Here is a 20,294-nt window from a genome sequence, read left to right on the forward strand (position 1 = left end):
GAAAGATATTTGAGCATCTTCACTTCCCAGAAATACAGCCTTCACATCATTTTGGACTTTTACCACAGCTTCAGCAATTCGTATATTTCAGATTTCTTTCCAATAATACCACTCCACTGAACTGAATGAATATAGAATTTAGGCCAGAGACCAAGCATTGGGACCTATGAGGTCATTCAGTGCTGAAACTGAAATTGACAGTTAAAGGTTTGAAAGGTGTAACATGAGGAAAACCTCGCAGTTGCACTATGAATCAATTGTTACGAGAGGGTGGAAAGTAAGATGGAAGAAAAAGAATATGAAAGGAGGTACAGTAAAAGGAGCGAAAGGGGCTGCAGCTAGGGGCCGAAGGCACGCTGCAAAGACCCTTAAGTAATGCCTACAGTGCACTGCATGAGGTGCACTGACGGCACTAACCCACTACGGAGCTATAATACCACTGACGCGATGACCCTGGATGTTTCTCGAAATAATATCCATGTGAGTAATTTGTAATTTTCTCAAAATAACAAACATTCGGGTACTATGTATTAAAAAAAAAAATAACGTTCATTCGACTATCATTTCATGGATTTTTCCGAAAATAATAGCAATTTAATTATTTTGAATTTTATCTCAAATTAACACCCGTTCGGCCATGTAAGATTTCCCCCACCCCCCAATTTTTTTTCGACAAAGATTTTCCCCCCCAAATTAGTTTTTTCAATATAGATTTGTCAAAAATGACAGAGATTCGACCATCTGGGATTCCTATCTTGATTTTCTTGTATTTTCTATGGTCTTGATGTCATTTCATACATCTAAATGTAACTCATCGGACTGTTGTGTTCCAAGAATCTCCTTTTTTTTTTTTTTGCTTAGTGGAGACACATTTTGAGGATGAAACGAAGAAATTAAACGAGAATACCTTCCATCTTATCGTCTATGGAAGTCTATTTCTAATGTCTTCTCGCGGTGATCCTTGCATACACCACTGTTGCCATCTGCCATATGTTAAAATTTTCTGAAGTGACCCTCCGCAAAATTATCTTCGCCATTAGAATCATAATTAAAAGTGAAAGAATCATGGCATAAGATATACAGAGACCATTTTCTTTTCTAAGCTGGATTTGCTTTTCCCGGCTAAAGCTTATCAGCAGGAGATCGAATTCCCTTCAGCTCGACGTCAACTCTTGTTTATGTTCTGTGGAAACTTCTACTGATGTTGCAATAGAAAAGATGGGCATTTTTGAGAGATACGCCAGATCGCACCCACCTGTCCCGTTTGGAGTACAGGGTCACCAGAGCAGGAGGGATAACACTAGAGGAGGAGGAGGAGGAGGAGGAGGAGGAGGAGGAGGAGGAGGAGGAGGAGGGATCTTTCCTGCTCTCCTTCGCCTGCCTATTCATCCCAAGTCCCCCTAAGACCCCTTCTGAACTGCCTTAATTAGGCATGACCGATTTAACTGTACCTCTTCCTTCTCCTTTGTAGTCAGTCAGTCTCTCTCTCTCTCTCTCTCTCTCTCTCTCTCTCTCTCTCTCTCTCTCTCTCTCTCTCTCTCTCTTCTTCCGTTTACTTGGACTTTAAAATAGATGAGTTAAAGGACAGAAAATGTTTAAATAAAGTTTCCTGGTCCTTTTTTATGCAGTTTTACAAGGTTTTCTTTACCATTACCTGTCTTTACATCGACTATAATCAAGTGAACCCCTTACCTGTCTTCTTGCTTAATCTATCACAGACTCATGAATTAAGCGGCCTGTAAAATCAATACTGACAGGTAAACCATATGTAGCGGCTGAATAATTATCAGCCGAGGTGCGGTACATGGCTTCCTGATATTAACTGTGGATCTGGGCTGAAGTAGCATCGTCCAAATTATATGATTTTCCAGTCTATTTTTGTTTTTAAGGGCACTAATGATTTCATTGTGCATCCGGGGTTTTTCCTTGTCCCATCCAGGCACACTTACTCCAACCGTTTCCCATGCATCCTCCAACTGCATGTCACCCATCTTCGCTGTTATCCATTTTTATTTTTTTTTTTTTTTGTTTTGTTTAGTCATCTTCTTGCGGTCGTTTTCTTCTCCATCACATTTCGAGGAAAATTAAGGACGAAGAGTTTACGAGAAATTACGAGAAAGCTTGTGACGTCCTTTCCCAAACTTGCTTGGGTTTTCATGTTTTTTCTTAAGAGTCAAGTACCTTTCTCTCTCTCTCTCTCTCTCTCTCTCTCTCTCTCTCTCTCTCTCTCTCTCTCTCTCTCTCTGTTACACTTTCTGCTGACCTCGACATCGATTCATTATACCACTGATTGTCTTTCACAAGTACATTAATGTTTTATCCTTCTTAAAATGCTTATTGTGATACGCTCTCATTCAGTCAATGTACAGATAGATATGCATTATTATTATTATTATTATTATTATTATTATTATTAGTCAGTACCTCTACGACTACTGCTACTATTAGTCCTAACAATGATTTTTTGCAAGCCTACTACTACTATTAAACTTACCATTATTATTATTTTTTTTCCTATCTCAGTCATCCTATTCGACTGGGTAATATTCATAGTGTGGGGTTCCGGGTTGCATCCTGAACTTCTTGCGAGTCCATCACTTTTCTCACTAAGTGCGCTGTTTCTAGTAGCAAGCTCTTCTGCATGAGTCCTGGAGCTACTTCGGCAACTAGTTTTTCCAGGTTCCTTTTCAGGGATCTTGGAATCATGCCTTGTGTTCCTATGATTATGGGTACAATTTCCACTGGCATATGCCATATTCTTCTTATATCGGTTTTCAGGTCTTGATACTTGTCAATTTTTTTCTCTTTCTTTCTCATCTACTCTGGTGTCCCACGGTATTGCAACATCAGTGAGTGATACTTTCTTCTTGATTCTGTCAATCAGCGTCAAGTCTGGTCTATTGGGACGCACCCTATCTGTTCTGATACCGTAATCCCAGAAGATCTTTGCCTGATCGTTTTCTATCACTCCCTCAAGTTGGTGTTCGTACCACTTATTACACCAAGCTAGCTTGCGTTTCTTGCAAAGGCTCCAGTGGAGGGCTTTGGCTACCGAATCATGCTTCTTTTTGTACTGGTTCTGTGCAAACGCCTGACATTCGCTTGCTATGTGGTTTATGGTCTCGTCTTTCATATTGCACTTCCTGCATATGGGTGAGATGTTATTGCCATCTACTGCTCTTTGGACATATCTGGTTTTTATGGACTGATCTTGTACCGCTGTTAGCATTCCTTCTGTTTCATTCTTGAGTTTTCCCCTCTATAGCCATTGCCGTGTTTCGTTGCTGGCCAGTTCTTTAGTCTGTCTCATGTACGTGCACTGGTTTGTTGTGCCATTCCTGTTCTGTTTTTCATTCTCCTGTCTCTGTGTATTTCTGGGCCTTCGTCTAGTTTTATCAGTCCTTCTTCCCATGCACTCCTTATCCACTCGTCTTCACTGGTTTTCAGGTGTTTCCCCAGTGCTCTGCTTTCCATGTTGACGCAGTCCGCTATTCTTAGTAGAAATGTACCGCCTTCCTTTCGTTTTATGTACAGTCTGTCTGTATTTGCTCTTGGGTGTAGTGCTTTGTGCATTGTCATGTGTTTCCTAGTTTTCTGGGTTCAGCCTTCGTCCACTCCACTACTCCTGCGCTGTATCTGATTACTGGTACTGCCCATGTGTTTATGGCCTTCATCATGTTTCCGGCACTGAGTTTTGACTTGAGTATCGCCTTAAATCTCTGCATATGTTCTTTCCTGGTCGTATCCTTCATCTCTTGGTGTTTTCCATCCTCTCTTTCTATAATTCCCAGGTATTATTATTATTATTATTATTATTATTATTATTATTATTATTAGCAGCAGCAGCAGTAGTAGTAGTAGTAGTAGTAGTAGTAGTATTCAACGTATGAATAGTAATTACACAGAAACATATACAGGACTACAAGAGCTCTGTAAGTGTCTGAGATGTACTAACAAAAATTTTAAACGATCCTTTTAGCCTGCCTTATTATTATTATTATTATTATTATTATTATTATTATTATTATTATTATTATTATTATTATATTCAGCAGCCACTCAGTCTCTCACACCTAAACCAAAACTTTCCACTCAAGTCTAAGAATAACATCTGGAACCCAAAAGCACAAACTAATACGTAACCGTAGATGCCAAAGGTACATCTCTCGACGACCATTACTTTTAATGGGTTTCCATTACCCGTAAACCCCCTTACCCATGTCTCCGTTGTCTTGGCATTCCCAAAGCAAGGGACAGGTATGATTATTGAGAGAGAGAGAGAGAGAGAGAGAGAGAGAGAGAGAGAGAGAGAGAGAGAGAGAGAGAGAGAGATGGGAAGGCCTAACGACAATGAAATGTGTTCTTCTAACGGTACTTCCAAGACAGGAAAAGGATGGGAGGTGCTTGAGGAAGGGTATGGGGCTGGGTGGGTGTGAGGGGTGGGTCCTCCAGTGAGAGGAGGAGGAAGGGGGGGGAGTAGGAGAGGAAAATAGGAGGGCGTGGGGAAGAGAGGACAGGGAAAACAAACTGTCACAGTTAGAAAGATGAGTACTGAGGAAAAAAAAAAAAGATGATGAAAATCGAATATGCAAAGGAACTGAGAAACACAAGATGAATCATAACCAAACATTACTACAGTACAAAGAACTAATATTTTGTACTTACTGATTACAGAAAGCTGTTAAGGAGAATTTTTCGCAAAATGGGTCCATCCTGAACAAGGGTGGGGGATTACCTCATTACCTCGTAGAAGTCATTATAAACATCGGTTATACTGGATGCAATTATTTCAGAAATATTTCAGAAATATTTTTTCCACTAGGTTATAAGGATCGAGCTAGAACTCCATCCAAGGAGAGAGAGAGAGAGAGAGAGAGAGAGAGAGAGAGAGAGAGAGAGAGAGAGAGGACAGTGACATCCTATAAGGGCGAGGCAAAGTGGCAAGAAGAAACACAGTGTCACCTGCATTCAATCGGCAAGGCCGGGCGAATCCTCCTACAGAATATGAATTGGGCAAGAACAGGGATTCCCGGTGGGTGAGGCGATGCTTAAAAAAGAACCTTGTCTGCGGATAAGGGATGCAATAAAAACCGATTAAACAAAATGTTAAAAAGGGGAGGTTGTGATTCTGCTTAAAGACGCATGAAATGTTCGCCTGAGGAACTGAAAAACAAAATAAGTGATAAAAAATACGTGGTGTAGGCCTATGTCAAAGGGGAGAACAGGTTCCTGTAACGATTTTATTTGGAGATTTAAAGAATGTTCATTTATTTCCTTAGGCCCAGACCTAATGTCAAGATACAAAGTGGAATTTTTATGTATTACTTGATTTACGTTCATTAATATTTCCTAGGATGGATGAACGATCTTCATTAACTTGATTAAAATATATGAGCGCGCAGGTTTGTGAATGTAAAATGGACTTTTTCACACACCAAAAAAACCAATTACATTTAATTATGATTAAGTGCATGAGCACAAAATTTTTTTAGATGTAAAATACACTTTTTCACCCATCCCCACAACTGATCTTTTACTTTTGCTCGGACGCATGTGCGCAAAACTTTCTGAATTGTAAAATGCACGTTTTTACACCCCCAAAAACCCATTTTATTTCATTATGCTTAAGCACATGAGCACAAAATTTAATGAAATGTAAAACGCACCTTTTCACCCCAAAAAAATACCAGACTGCACACAATCACAGCCACATGCGACCTCAAATATTTCCGAAAAGATTGCGACCAGAGGACAGCGTGATTTAATGACAAGGAAGGTCCAGCTTACCTACTGGGGATCACTTGGTCATGCAGGCAGGGGTACGTCACGTCCCTTTGGAGAGCTTGCAGATTCCTTTGCCGTCAAACCAGATTTAAAGGAAGGGTTCCAAGGACGCCGTGAAAAAAAAGGCCAGAAGGAAAGAATAAAGAAAAAATTAAAAAAACTAAAGTAAAATGGGAAAGGTTGCCTTTGCCTTGTAATACACAATTGAACAAGTTAGGTTCTCTGCAATAGTGAATAAAAGAAAATTAAAAATAAACAATCTTCGAGTCTGAAAGAATAAATTTGAGCATAAACTGTGAGGAAAAGATCATCGAAAACAAATATTTATAAAACCAAATAAAAAAAAAGTAATACACTGCGACGCATGGAATGAAACAACTAAACTCGTTGTGTTATGCATAAGGATCAAAGTATGAGAGATGGAACCGTATGACTAATCATGTGCGGTGTCATGAGTGCTACGAGGTTCCATAAAAATAATATAAACACTAAAGTATCAAGATATGTACTCATGATATGGGGCAATATGAGTGTGTACATACACATACACACACACACACACACACAGATATATATATATATATATATATATATATATATATATATATATATATATATATATATATATATATATATATATATATATATATATATATATATGCTTTATACAGACTGGTATTGTTCTTACAATCATCAAGTTTGTTATGAAGAAGCTGTCACTACATTTCCATCAGAGATATAATTCATTCATAGTTGTTTAAAACATTTCACTCCACCTTTCTCATTTACATCAGCCATTTAAAGTGGGCCCACCATGCCAAAATACACCAGAATGCTCTATTTATGAGTTCAGATTGCTCGTAAGTCAGCCGGTACACGTCATCACTGCAGGTTATTGCTTTCCTTTGTGGCAAATAAATGGTTTCTCAACAGGTATATATCATCATCTCATTGTTCCTATACTTCGTAATCAGGCAGGGTCTTGCCCAATCCCTCAGGGATCGAGGCAAGCGCTTTCTATACCTTCTTTAGAAGAGGGAATCGCCGAGTTAAAATTAAAGTGTCTTTTATTGTCATGCTAAATCGTTTCAAGTTTTACGTTAACCCGGCCACCTTGATAATGCCGACCTGATGGACAACAACCCGTCCTCTACATACTAGCCCCCAAATCCCCGGCCCTCTCCAAAAAAAAAAAAAAAAACACACACATATGGAAACCAACGTCAATTCATGGAGCTCTCATGTTTTTACGACGTATTCCCTTGCGGGAAGGCTCACAGATTATAAATCAGCAAGTCTTGTAACTGAACCTAACCCGGTACCAGGCGCAATCTGCATTAACAATTCAAATGATTTTAATTGCATCCTATTTATGACTCTTAAATCAATTCCATTTAATACGATACAACTTATCCGTACCGGCATCGCACCTGGTTCTCTTCAACGGATAATTTTCAGACAGGCTAATAAACCCGGTTTTCTTAAGGCAAGTGATTTCAATAGTCACAGTTCAGAGAACCCAAATTTAATCATTGACTGCAAAGAAAAATGACCGATAGTTTTCTATAACTTGTGATTTACAAGCCACACCAGGCAAAAACGACACAAGTGAAAACAAGCAGCCACAAGCATCGCGGAATTTATCTCAACGAAGCCAAACGGGCGCCTATTATTATGCCTTTGTTGCCACCAGGACAGCAGCAGGAAAAGAGCATCAACAGCAGCACGAGCAGCAGCAGGAAAAGCAACGGCAACAGCATCAAGAACAGGAATAGCAGCAGTAGCAAAAGCAGTAAATACAGCAACAGAAGCATCAAAACCAGTAAAAACAGAAGGAAAAGTAGAAGCAGAAAAATTAGTAAAAGCAGCAGCAACAACAGCAGGAGCATAAGAGCAGTAAAAGCAGCAGCATCAAAGGAAGCTTCAACAACAGCACAAGCAGCAGCATCAACAGCAGGAAAAGCAGTATCAGCAAAGGCAGCAACAACAGCAGCCCGGGCTAGCGGGGAGGGTCGAGAACATGGAGAAACAAAAGCAGGGCGAGTAACGGCAGGCACACAGCCAGAGAATGAGGGAGGAGGAGCAGAATATGGAGGAAGGAGGTAAGAGGAGAAAATTCTGAGAGAGAGAGAGAGAGAGAGAGAGAGAGAGAGAGAGAGAGAGAAGAGAGAAATATGTTTGTGAACACGCCCCCCTCTCTCATCCTATCACGCTTTTGGGGAGAAGGATTCAAACTGACCAAAGAAGGAATCCCTTCCTTTACAAGCTCATTGTGATTTTCGGGAGGAGGAGGAGGAGGAGGAGGAGAGAGAGAGAGAGAGAGAGAGAGAGAGAGAGAGAGAGAGAGAGAGAGTTTTGCGGACACGCCCCTCTATCATCCTACCACGCTTTTGGGAGAAGGATGCAAAGGAGAGAGAGAGAGAGAGAGAGAGAGAGAGAGAGAGAGAGAGAGAGAGAGAGAGAGAGAAGTTTGCGGACACGCCCCTCTCTCATCCTATCACGCTTTTGGGAGAAGGATGCAATGAGAGAGAGAGAGAGAGAGAGAGAGAGAGAGAGAGAGAGGAGAGATCCGAGGGCGGAAGGCGTAGGAAGGGGAACGCTGAAGGGAAGGAGGTGGAGGAGAGGGGGGGGGGGAACAGAATGGGAGGCGTAGGAGGAAGAGGAACAAAACGGACATAAAGGATATAGCGGTTTCTGACTGTGTATGCTTGCGCGTTCGAGTACACGAAAAAATTTTTTTACAGTTATTACCATTTCTATTTCCTTCCCGTTATGTTTCGTTCGCTGAGCGGTATATTTTGGGCGGCTCTAGATAACTTGTGTAATTTACTAAGGTATTCAGTCGTCAACTCTGAATTATCAACTTGGTATAAAATAAAATTTTGTTACTGGTCACAACTGAACTTTGATTCTTCATTCAAACTATTTTAATCATACATTTATGAGATAAATTTATGAATATAAATTAAATGAATTGCCTATCTTTAAAATTTATAACTTCACTTTTATATACAGTATATATATATATACACATACATATTAATATATATATGTATATATATACATATATATATATATTACATAATGTATGTACAGTATATATAAACAGATACACAAGTGTGCATTTTCTGTTGAGCTGTAATGCAGATGGAAAGTCCAGCCAAGAACTCTTTCCCGCCACCTGTTCTTCCCTTTTCTACATCTTCAAAAGTATATGCCCCTGTCTTCAATCTTTCATAGTCATTCTCTCCACATACACGAACCATCTTAAAACACTCCGCTAACCAACCTGCCATTCATTCTGTGTCTCCACATTTCTCACTATTTCAATCCTTATCAGTCTCTTTCCTGTGGATTGCTACTGAGTTGATAGTAAGCAGTACCAACTGTCTGTCCTAAGATGTGACGATAGTTTGCTGTTCAAATGCAAGATACCCCAGGGCAGAGGAGCACTTAGTTAAAAGTTGTGAACCCCTTGGTGAGAGGAAATACCCCTTTCAATGCAGGTAAGCCTCTTCACATGAAGCCAGTGGCAATCATATACTCACACATGTGGAATGCTGGGAAGCATAATAGCATTCTGAAAACCAAATGGTAGGATAGGAATTGCTGCCCCATACCCTGTATTATTTCGCAAATAACCATAAATATATATACAGTATATATATATATATATATATATATATATATATATATATATATATATATATATAGATATATATATATATATATATATATATATATATATATATATATATATTTATATATATATATATATATATATATATATATATATTATATATATATATATATATATATATAAAGAAATCCAAAAACATTAATAAATGCAGCAATTAGTAGATCTTACATATGTCCTCTTCAGTTAATTCTGAATTGTCATTAAATAGCCATCATTGCAGTACATATAAAACTTCTTTACTTCCAAGTCAAGAGCTTGAGAAAGGATCGGGAAAGATAAAGGAGTATCTTAATAGTATGTCTTGTTTAACCCTTTAAACCTTTTAACCCTCATTTACCTCTTAGAGGGCTGCAAATTAGTATGTTCATCATCCACCCTCCAATCATCAAACATACCAAATTGCAGCCCTCTAGCCTCAGTAGATTTTATTTTATGTAAGGTTAAAGTTAGCCATGATCGTGCTTCTGGCAACGATATAGGATAGGCCACCACCGGGTCGTGGTTAAAGTTTCATGGACCGCGGTGGCCTTGATTATACGCCGTAGCGGCAATACAAAAAACTCGATTGGCATTTTTTACTTGTCTATTTTCTGTTTGTAAAGGGATAGTAAGTCATATCATTAACGTTATTCTGTACCGGAAGGACTAAAGGACATCAGTTGTATGTTTTCTTTAAACATATAAAAATCAAGATGAGAAACTGTAAGAAAAGACTGATAAAGAAAACAATATTCAGAAACGGGACGACTAAAAGAAGACTGTAAAAACCCTAAACCAATAATAATAAAAAAAAAATAGCAAAGAACGCATCAATATTATTCAGGAAAGGAATAGCCAAAGATTTTTTTTTTTACTGCGTCCTCACAACTATCCTTACATCCGCCAGCTACGGACAGATGCAAGGAAATTATTACAAAGGATTTTGTTTGTTTGAATCTTGCAATGCTCATTCTGTAGTTTTACACAGTTTTCTGCATCTCCCTGTCTTCTTTTTACCTTATATCCATGGCTGAATTCATTAATTTTGCTGCAGTCATGACCTTTTTTTTGTTTTCTTTTCCTGAATTTGCTGACTTGGTCGGCATTTTTGTAGCAATCGAATTGGCGCTCCGTTTTCCCTATTTGTCGCCATTCTGTTTTGATATCATCTGTACATTTATCTGTTCTTTAATTAGATCGTGTTTATGGTCATTTTCTTTATCAGCATTCCTTTGTTTACCTTGAATTTGCTAAGGTATTCTTCCTTTTTCTGTCTTAATGAACCTTAGTTTTTCATATATTTCGTCTCTTTGCTTCTAGAGTGGTTCTGATTCCATGACTTCTTTTTTAATTCGGGTTTTGTCATAACTCCTTAGTTCATGTATGTCTTGATTATTCTTCTCACAGATCCTCCTTTCTCCTCCTAATCAACATCTATTTTCCTTCATTTGACTGTCTATGAATTCCTTGATTAGCCTTGTATAGTCTGAACAAAGTATTTGTTTATACTTAATTTTCGATTCAGTAAACTATAGTCAAACCAAAATGAATCCTAACATGATGTACGTTTTAGACGTGCCAATTTTCCCAGATTTGATTCATAAAACTTTGACCCAATTTGGGATATCTTGTAGTATCTTGTAGATGTGGCAGAAACGTTGCCACATCTTCCTTATACCAGGTCAGAAAGGTAAACAGAGTGACACTATTGTTCTGCGCTTCTAACGCCGAAGACGCAAAATGAACGAAAGAACTGAAATCTGATGACGAGTAAAAGATGATTTATGGTAAAAAAAAAAATGACACTAAATTAAAAGAATTTAATTCACACAGTGAACTGTATTGATAAAAGGATGAATTAGTTTCTAATCATCTGAGTGAATTATACAAATGCCCAATATCTAGCCCAGACTCACTGATGAAAATAAATGATGCAATACGATAAAAGAAAATACTGTTACTGGCTACTCAAGTGATGCAAGATTGTAAATTAAGTCGGCCTTGTCAGGATCTTATTCTTCTGGACAGCCCTTGACAGATAAGTCGGATTTTATGACAGGATCTAAGAACCCCGAACTGAGGGATGCAGAGCAACTGTAGTCGGATTAGAAGTCAGGAAGAAGTCTGGCAATGTAGCTAACGACAGCCATGTTCGCATTCATTTTGGCTCGACTGTACTGCCCTAAAATGGAAGACTGCAGTATCTGCAAGGCTACAAAACTGAGAAAAATGGTAGATACTCCCTTGTCTTACTACTGATTTTGCAGATACTGAAAAAATGGGACCCCTAAATACTCGTGGAAAGCACTGAAGAATCATTCTGAAACTGCAGTAGCTTATGTATTAGTGCTTCACTACCCCAATAGGTGGCATACCTCAATTTCGAAAATTTTGCAGATACTGCAGTTTTCCATTTTAGGGCAGTGTAGACCACTGTCTCTTGCCAACACTTCCCTGTAAGGGATTCTCTTTGTGATCAGGAGCAACCCCCCTGACATTCTTCCTTGTACCTCTCCTACCTCCTTCCATTCCATACTTTGAATTGTGGCCTAAATATTGATGGAAATACTCCTGCCTGGTATACTTTCAGTCTCACCCCAGCTCCATTTTTTTTTGACATATTTAATTATTTTTCAAACACACACACACACACACACACACACACACATATATATATATATATATATATATATGTTGCTCGTTCTTTCACAATTTTCATTTTATCATTTTTTCACGTCTCCTATTTCTTTAATTATTACGTTACAGTGTTTGTTACTCGTGAATCTTAAGACTGATGACTTCTTAGGAGCTGTGTTGATCGAATATTTCTGGAGTATTTCAATGCTTCTGCAGTTATCATTTTTCCCACTATTTCCTTTATGACTGATAATATCATAATACTGACTACATCTATGTTACTTTTCTTGGTTATTGTTTCTCTACTTATTAAAATCAGTAACATATCAAAAACACCTCTTCTGGGGAGTTAAACCACTGACCTGTGCTTTACCAGGCCAGCCCTATACCCACCGTCACAGAGGCATACCGTACTGTATAAACATGAAGTTTATTTTGATCTGAGCCACTGACCTGTGATTTGCCAGGCCAGCACTATGTCCACTTAGTCAGAGAGGAGGGCATACTATATAAACATGGTGTACCTTGATAACAAATACAAGAAGCTAATGACTTTTGAAGGCTAACAAGTCTTCACTGAACATACAGTATACCTTGTTAGTCGCTCTCGTTCTAAGCCTTGAATGAAACGATCTATTTCCTGTCGTACGTACTCGGTATTCGGCTATAGCTATTTCCCGTGTGCACTCCCATATCTGTTTTCACTTCTCAGATGTTGTTATGGAATTAGAGCCTCCTTCTACTTACAGTATGTATTTTAAAATATATTAGACACTGAAAAGAGGGGAGGGGGAGACGCTCGAAGTGGTTGGACAGCTAGATACAGAGATCCAGAAAATAAAGATGACGTACAAGGATCTACAGGTGAAACTTAGAAAAACCCCACAGTTGCTCTAGGAATCCTTTCTTTGTTTCATTAAACATTTCATTATTTTAAATCTAGTTTTTTTTGTAGTAGTGAAGGAATTATATTGATATTTTGCAAGAATATTGCTCAAAATATTGAAAGGAAATAAGAATTCTGAACAAGTAAATTGTGCAGCAACAGATTCCCTTTGCTTTACTTCGCATCGCCTTGATGCAAAGTGGTGTTAATTTGGTTATAAAACAGACGCCCTAAATTACTCTGGCTATGCTCATGTTGTAATATAATCACTTCTTAACATAAGTCCACCAACCCCTTGCAGTATTTATTTCCATTTTAAACCAGCGAACTCAATCTAGTAATCCAAACCCGTCAACAGCTGTAACGGACAAACCCCAAAATGTCTCGGTCCAAAACTGTCAAAATAAACGCACCCGGTCACCAGGTTCCTTCAGCCCACGGTCCTCCATTTTTTCACCCCCCACTTCTGACCCGTTTTCAGGCCAACCGGACGACGACGAGCCTTAGGCCTACGGGAGTTCACGGCCGTCAAAAAACCGGGAGAAGAAGAAGCCTTGAACAAGCAGGAGGAAGAGGAGGAGGAGGTTCAAGGACTCAAGCACCGTTTCTTTTTTGGGGTCCTACTCCGATGCCCCATCCGAGGAGGACCTGTCCCCGGACCCCAGCCCTACAGACTGTGGTGGGAGGGACCACCCTTTACCTCCCCTAACATCACCCCTATCCCTGATACTGCCTCCACACTCCCTCCTTTGCTTTGGGGAGAAGGCATGCAGGTAAAAATATACCGTTGAATGAGCCTACATTTTTTTTAGGCCTATTTCTTGTAGGCTGTTGGGGTCCCGCAGGCATGGCGAAGGCGAGGGAAATTTGCATATGATAATGAGAGTGTTTCAGAACAAAGAGCTAATTAGTAATAAGTATTAACTTAAGTGTCCTGCTCTGTGTTTACTTTAAAATATTTAGGCCAGCTACTCTGTAGACCTTGAGGGTCACGCTAGGATGAGTTTGCTGGTTTAAAATAAAAATAAATACTGATCAGAGGGTTGATGAGCTTGTGTTAGGAAGAAGTCGGAGACAAACCATTTCTATATATAATTGCTGTAAAGCATAATGAGTCCTGACATTTAAAGGTGATTATGTCCTGTCGTGAGAATATCCAGGGTAGTGTAAATTGGTTTTATAACTAAAGTAGTATCACTTTGTATCAAGGCGGCGCACTGCCAGGTAAAGCAAAGGGAGCCAGTTTTTGTTATCTCGGTTTATGGTGGCCTTATGCCAGCAAAGATTATTACCCTTAGGCAGCCCGTAACAAGGGAAATCGAAGTAGTGTACTTTGAGGATAAATGTGAAGCAGAGCAAAAGGAGTCTGCTACAATCGGCTTATAATGCAATAAGTGCCAAAGTATTTAAAGATAATTGCATTGATTTACCGATTGATATGTTTATGAAGTTTAGGCCGTCCAGCCAAGCGCTGGGGCACTTCCGGCCATTCATCGCTTAAGGCAGCGAAAAGAGGGAGCTGGCGTGGTTGGAGAGCGAGATACAGAGATCCACTACATAAAGGAGGTGAATTTTCAGTAATAGGATCTAAGGGTGTAACTGGGAGAACCCCACAGCTGCACTAAGAAGTAATAGTTAGAGAGGTTGGACAGTATGATCGAAAAAGGGAAGCGGGATTGGAGGTAAGTAAAAGGATAAAAAAGGAGTGCAGCTAGGGGCCGATGGGACGCTGCAAACACCCTTTGGTGATGCTTGCAGTGCACCACGAGAGGTGGCATTGACGGCACTACCTCCTAAAGGGGAAAGAGGATTGCATGAAAAACAGAGGTCTGTTATAAATGTGCCTAGAAACCAAATGACACCAAAGCACTTACAGCTGATTTCAATCTGAGGCAAAAGAAGCTCTTGAACTCTAGATGATTATGGCATAGTGCGAACTGAAAAGGAGGTTATGCAGTACTGTATAAAATGCTGTATAAACATGAAGTTAGAATCCTATGTCAGCAACGAAAAGAAAGGAAAGAATATGATAGTACAAAAAAAGGTTAACCGATTCAAGATGCGCGAAGGATTTCCAAAAGTCTTGCAGCTGCTCTTTTCAGTGTTTCAGAATCAACAAACATTGCATAACATCGTTGTCTTGACATAAGAATTTTGGATTCAGAGAGAGAGAGAGAGAGAGAGAGAGAGAGAGAGAGAGAGAAGAGAGAGATATTCGTGTGGTTGACATATACATATATATATATATATATATATATATATATATATATATATATATATATATATATATATATATATAAAAATGTACTGTATATCCTTATATATATACATATATATATATATATATATATATATATATATATATATATATATATATATATATATCTCATACACACACTATATATATAGTGTGTGTGTGTCTATATTCTATTAATCAAGACTGAAACAGGATAGAAACTTGGATAACACTGGAAAACAAGATCTAAGTGCAACAGGAAGTGATAACAATCATTCGTAATAAGTAATAAACAGTTATGTCAAGCAACTACCTATTGTCTAAAACAGGTCTCGTCTTAATTTGTCATTTCATTAAAAAATTTCCAATCACTGACAAAAAGTCTCAAAACCTTATCCATCTAGATCATCCACGTGAACTTAGTAATAAATTGTAACAAATATAAATGAATTGATTGCCTCATAAAATGACACTAGATAACATAATACATTCGTACACAATTACAATGATAACCTCCTCGTGAAGGGCACATAAAAGCACATTCACAAATTCACATACTTAAATGAAAATATCATATGTCAACTACGGACAAACTGTATAAAATGCAGAAACCTCTCGCTAGACAAATTCATAGTAAACCTGCTGACAATCTTGTAACAAAGAAAAAGAAAAAACTCAACATGCAATATAATCAGAGGCGATAAGTATTCTTGTGCCTACAACTGATATCATAACAAACCACATACCAACATGTCATACTCATATTTAACCACACAGAAACATACAATACCACAGTTATAAATCCCATCCCCTGCCCCATCCACAAAAAAAAAAAAAAAAACGTGCACATAAACACCCGCGCGCGCCCAGTAACAAAGACTAACACAGACACACTAGTATCACATGTGAACGGTGAACCTAGAAATTTGCTAAAAATTTAACAACCAATCACAAACCAACATCGATAATTATGCATGTTTTTCGCGTATAAATTCTCTAATAAACAAACGCATTTCCTAGTAGCACTAGTAATGCATACAAATAACAGCATGCGGAGTTTTGGAATAACAGACGGATTTAAAAACAGTGAGAGAGCCAAAATCAATAACATTCATGACAGTCGTTTAAACAGACACACTCGTAATTACATGCAATGTAAATGTCAAATGCAAACAATAAACACACACAAAGCAGAGTCACACAAGCTTATTAAATTACACGATCTAAACATTCACATACAAGAGTTTGTCAATCAACCTCTTCTACATTTACCTGGTAATCTTCAAACTGCACCTTTCCGTAGCCAACTTTGGAATTCTCTTTCTGCCTCTGCTTTCCCTGATTCATAGCCTTCCTCCCTTCAAGAGGCATATTACCCCTTCCCACATCCTTAAGCCCCACCATTCTCTCCACGAGTCTGGGCTGGAAAAGGACACTTGGTCGCACGTCGCATTTTCCAGAGCATATCATACACGGGGCACTAATGAGTTCTCTGTGCGTCCTTGACACACTGGTAGGTACCCTGCGGTTCTTACCACGGGCCACACCTCACGGATGACATTGACCTGACGGGGTCAAGCACAGCGCTGAGAGATAGCTAATCTGATTACATCTGTGGATTCTTGCCAGATAAGATCAGAGTTTGGCGCTGATATACCTTTCACCTTTTCACTGCCAAATTTGACACTTACTGAGGGCCTGCAGTCACTCATTCAAAAGAAGAAGAAAAGAAAAACTTGATCTCTGAAGGAAAAAACATACTTTTTACGAGAAAGGAGCGGAAAAAACTCTTGCTGTTACGTTTGGACCTTTTCACTGCTATATTTGACACTTACGCTGAAGCCCTGCTGTCATTCTGTCCCCCCACCCCCGCCAAATACGAAAAACTTGAATTTGGGACTAAGAGAAATTCTTTACGAGAAGGGAGCGAAAAAAACTCTGCTGCTAGATTTGACACTTACTCTGAAGCCCAGCAGTCACGCAGTCAAAAAAAAATATAAATAAAACACGAGCTTAAATGTGAAAAAAGCATACTTTTTACGAGGAGGGGGCGAAAAAACTGTCTGTCTTGGAAAACAAAAACATAGACTATCTGTTTGTGTGGCTGGGGAAATAAATCAGCTTTTTAGAACTGGTGATAATAAAACCTGTCCGACTGTTGAGCTTGAAATAAGAAAAAAACCGGCCTGTTTGGGTATAGAAATAAATAGTCTGTTTTGCTTGGAATGAATAAAAAAAATGTTTGATAGGTTGGAGTGAAAAAGAAATGTCATTTTATAATAACATTAGTTAATGCACTATTGACTCAATATTTTCTACACATGAGAATGACAATCTCTCTCTCTCTCTCTCTCTCTCTCTCTCTCTCTCTCTCTCTCTCTCTCTCTCTCTCTCGCAAGCAATGACTTTTCTTCTTTTCTTTATATAAGCTTTTTAAAAGTTTTCTTCATCTACTCTCTCTCTCTCTCTCGTACAAGCAATGACTTAACTCGTTATCTATAATACTTTTACCTTTCCTGGTACAAGATCTTTTTCAAGTTTTCTTCATTGACAATCTCTCTCTCTCTCTCTCATGTAGCCAACAAACAATGACCTAACTCGATATCAATAATACTTTTACCTTTCCTCGTACAAGATCTTTGTTTAAATTTTCTTGATTGACAGTCTATCTCTCTCTCTCTCTCTCTCTCTCTCTCTCTCTCTCTCTCTCTCTCTCTCTCTCTCTCTCTCTCTCTCTCACAAGCAATGACGGAATTCTTAATTCATAATATACATTCACCTTCCCTTGTAAAACATTTTTCTTTCAGGTTTTTGGCTGATCAATTTCTTTCCTTTTGTTCATTTTACAAATATTTCCAAGGAATTCCCTTGTAGTTCCAAAAATTGCCTGAATTATTTTCCTGATGAAAGTTTTAAACAAACATCTAACGATATTTGTAAGATAATAAAGTAGATACCGCTCTCTTACGCCATGCATTGCATGCAAATATTTTCTGTTGCTTACATAACATTTAATGCCTCATAAAAGACATCCTGTCTACTGCTTTGTCTGCCAGAGATCAAGCACAATTTGGTTTCGAGTCACCATACTCTTTGCAATGGACGTTTTGCGTATAATACAAACAAGTAAAAAAATGCTCCGAAGTTCCCTCGGCGCAGTCGAGTTTTCTGTATAGTCGCTACAGCGTATAATCAAGGCCACCGAAAATAGATCTATCTTTCGGTGGTCTCGGTATAATGCTGTATGAGCCGCGGGCCATGAACACGGCCCGGTGGTGGCCTATCCTAAAGCGTTGCCAGAAGTACGATTATGGCTAACTTTAACCATAAATACAATAAAAGCTACTGAGGCTAGAGGGCTGCAATTTTATGTCTGATGATTGGAGGGTGGATGATCAACATACCAATTTACAGCCCTCTAACCTTAGTAGTTTTTAAGATCTGAGGGCGGACAGAAAAAGTGCGACACAAAAAAGTGCGGACAGAATAAAGTGCGGACGGACAGACAAAGCCGGAACAATAGTTTTCTTTTACAGAAAACTAAAAATGGAGGTATGACCTACCACTGACGCAAGTGCTTGCCACTAGCATTAAAGAACATTTAGCAAGTAAACATTTCCTGCAGAGATGTTTCCAGATTAAAGAAAAAAGAAGTCGACACTATCTCGATATCAAAAAACCGGGTAACGAAAAGAGACAGCAGTTTCTCCTTATATTTTTCCTGCAATGTGAGATCGCCATATTGGGTCGCAAATGCATCAGGAAGTCGTCCGCTTTTGCGCATGCCCCGTCTGACTCGCTTTCTAATATACCGTTAAAAATGTCGGAAGGGAAGTGACGTGTGCTTGTGTGTTTGCGGAATCCCATTTGATATTGGCACCTTGTCTTCTGAAGCCGACGTTCTTGAATGCATTATATTAAAACTAACGCAGAAGTAACTTTCGTTCACATCTTGCAAAGATGCACTGAAAGGATGCCTTCCACGTAGGATCATGACTCAATACCTGGTGATTAAGTAGCACGGCAAGTAATGAAGATTCGTTTACCATTAGCTATCCTGAGTCCGGAGGGGTCAAGCCGTGTACCCAACTGGTTATTTGAGAGTGTGTGTGTGTGTGTGTGTGTGTATGTGTGTGAGTCACAAAAGCCTCCCTGGTTATTGAATAACGACACAATGGACCCAGGAGCTTTCAGCCGACCTATAATCAATGTTGCGTAACTGTTTTTTTTTTATCTGGTTATCTTATTTTTAAAGGGAGAATATTTTAATATATATTAAAACCATAGATTTTATGCTTATATTTTTAAAGGTAGAATGTTTCAATATCTTAAAAGTAAATTTTTCTGGCTATATTTTTAATGTATATACATTTAACATTCTAAATCTACGAATTTTTCAGTTTTTCTTATTTTTTAAGACAGACTATTTTAATATTCTAAAACTACAAAGGATTTAGTCAGCGGCTGTACAGGTTGAAAACATTTCTCGAGCAATTACTAAAAAAATCAATAATAATAATCGTGCTCAAAATTAAAAGTCTTCATAATGATGAGTACCTAGCAGTACCCTGGCGCGACTACTACTACTACTACTACTACTACTACTACTACTACTACTACTACTACTACTACTACTACTGCTGCTGCTAATAATAATAATAATAATAATAATAATGCTAATATTGTTATGATCACTACCTCTACTACTATTCCTGCGAAATGAAATGATAACATGCACGGTACTGAACACTGACTGCTTACGAAGAGATATTACCATCAGAGGTTTTAACTCGATTAAAAATTCTTGCCTGTGGCTGAGTTCTCCACGAAAGAAGGAAAAATAGGGTGATAAAACAATACGATTGCCACTTGAAAAAAATGGCTGAGTTCTCCACGAAAGGAAAAATAGGGTGATAAAACAATACGATTGCCATTTGAAAAAAAAAGTCTTAAAACATTGAAATAAGCATCGATAATCTACAGGAAACATTCACCATATCTATGGAGACAAAAGGAGTATGCAATTAACGCCCTCTTTTCAATTTCGTTATGTTCCTGGATCCGAGTTCCAC

At 38.5% G+C, this 20,294-nt stretch overlaps 1 protein-coding gene across 1 annotated transcript in view; it reads left to right on the top strand.

Moving 5' to 3' along the window:
- The first annotated feature begins 7,458 nt into the window (after nucleotides 1–7,458).
- Nucleotides 7,459–20,294, top strand: part of LOC136851097 (eukaryotic translation initiation factor 5B-like) — a 77,579-nt gene continuing 64,743 nt past the window's right edge. Inside the window, exons 1-2 of the mRNA XM_067125071.1 lie at nucleotides 7,459–7,886; nucleotides 13,468–13,759. Coding sequence (XP_066981172.1) covers nucleotides 7,459–7,886; nucleotides 13,468–13,759 — 720 coding nt within the window. The remainder of the gene's footprint in view (nucleotides 7,887–13,467; nucleotides 13,760–20,294) is intronic.

The sequence above is a fragment of the Macrobrachium rosenbergii genome, chromosome 3, assembly GCF_040412425.1.
Source record: "Macrobrachium rosenbergii isolate ZJJX-2024 chromosome 3, ASM4041242v1, whole genome shotgun sequence".
Taxonomy (NCBI): domain Eukaryota; kingdom Metazoa; phylum Arthropoda; class Malacostraca; order Decapoda; family Palaemonidae; genus Macrobrachium; species Macrobrachium rosenbergii.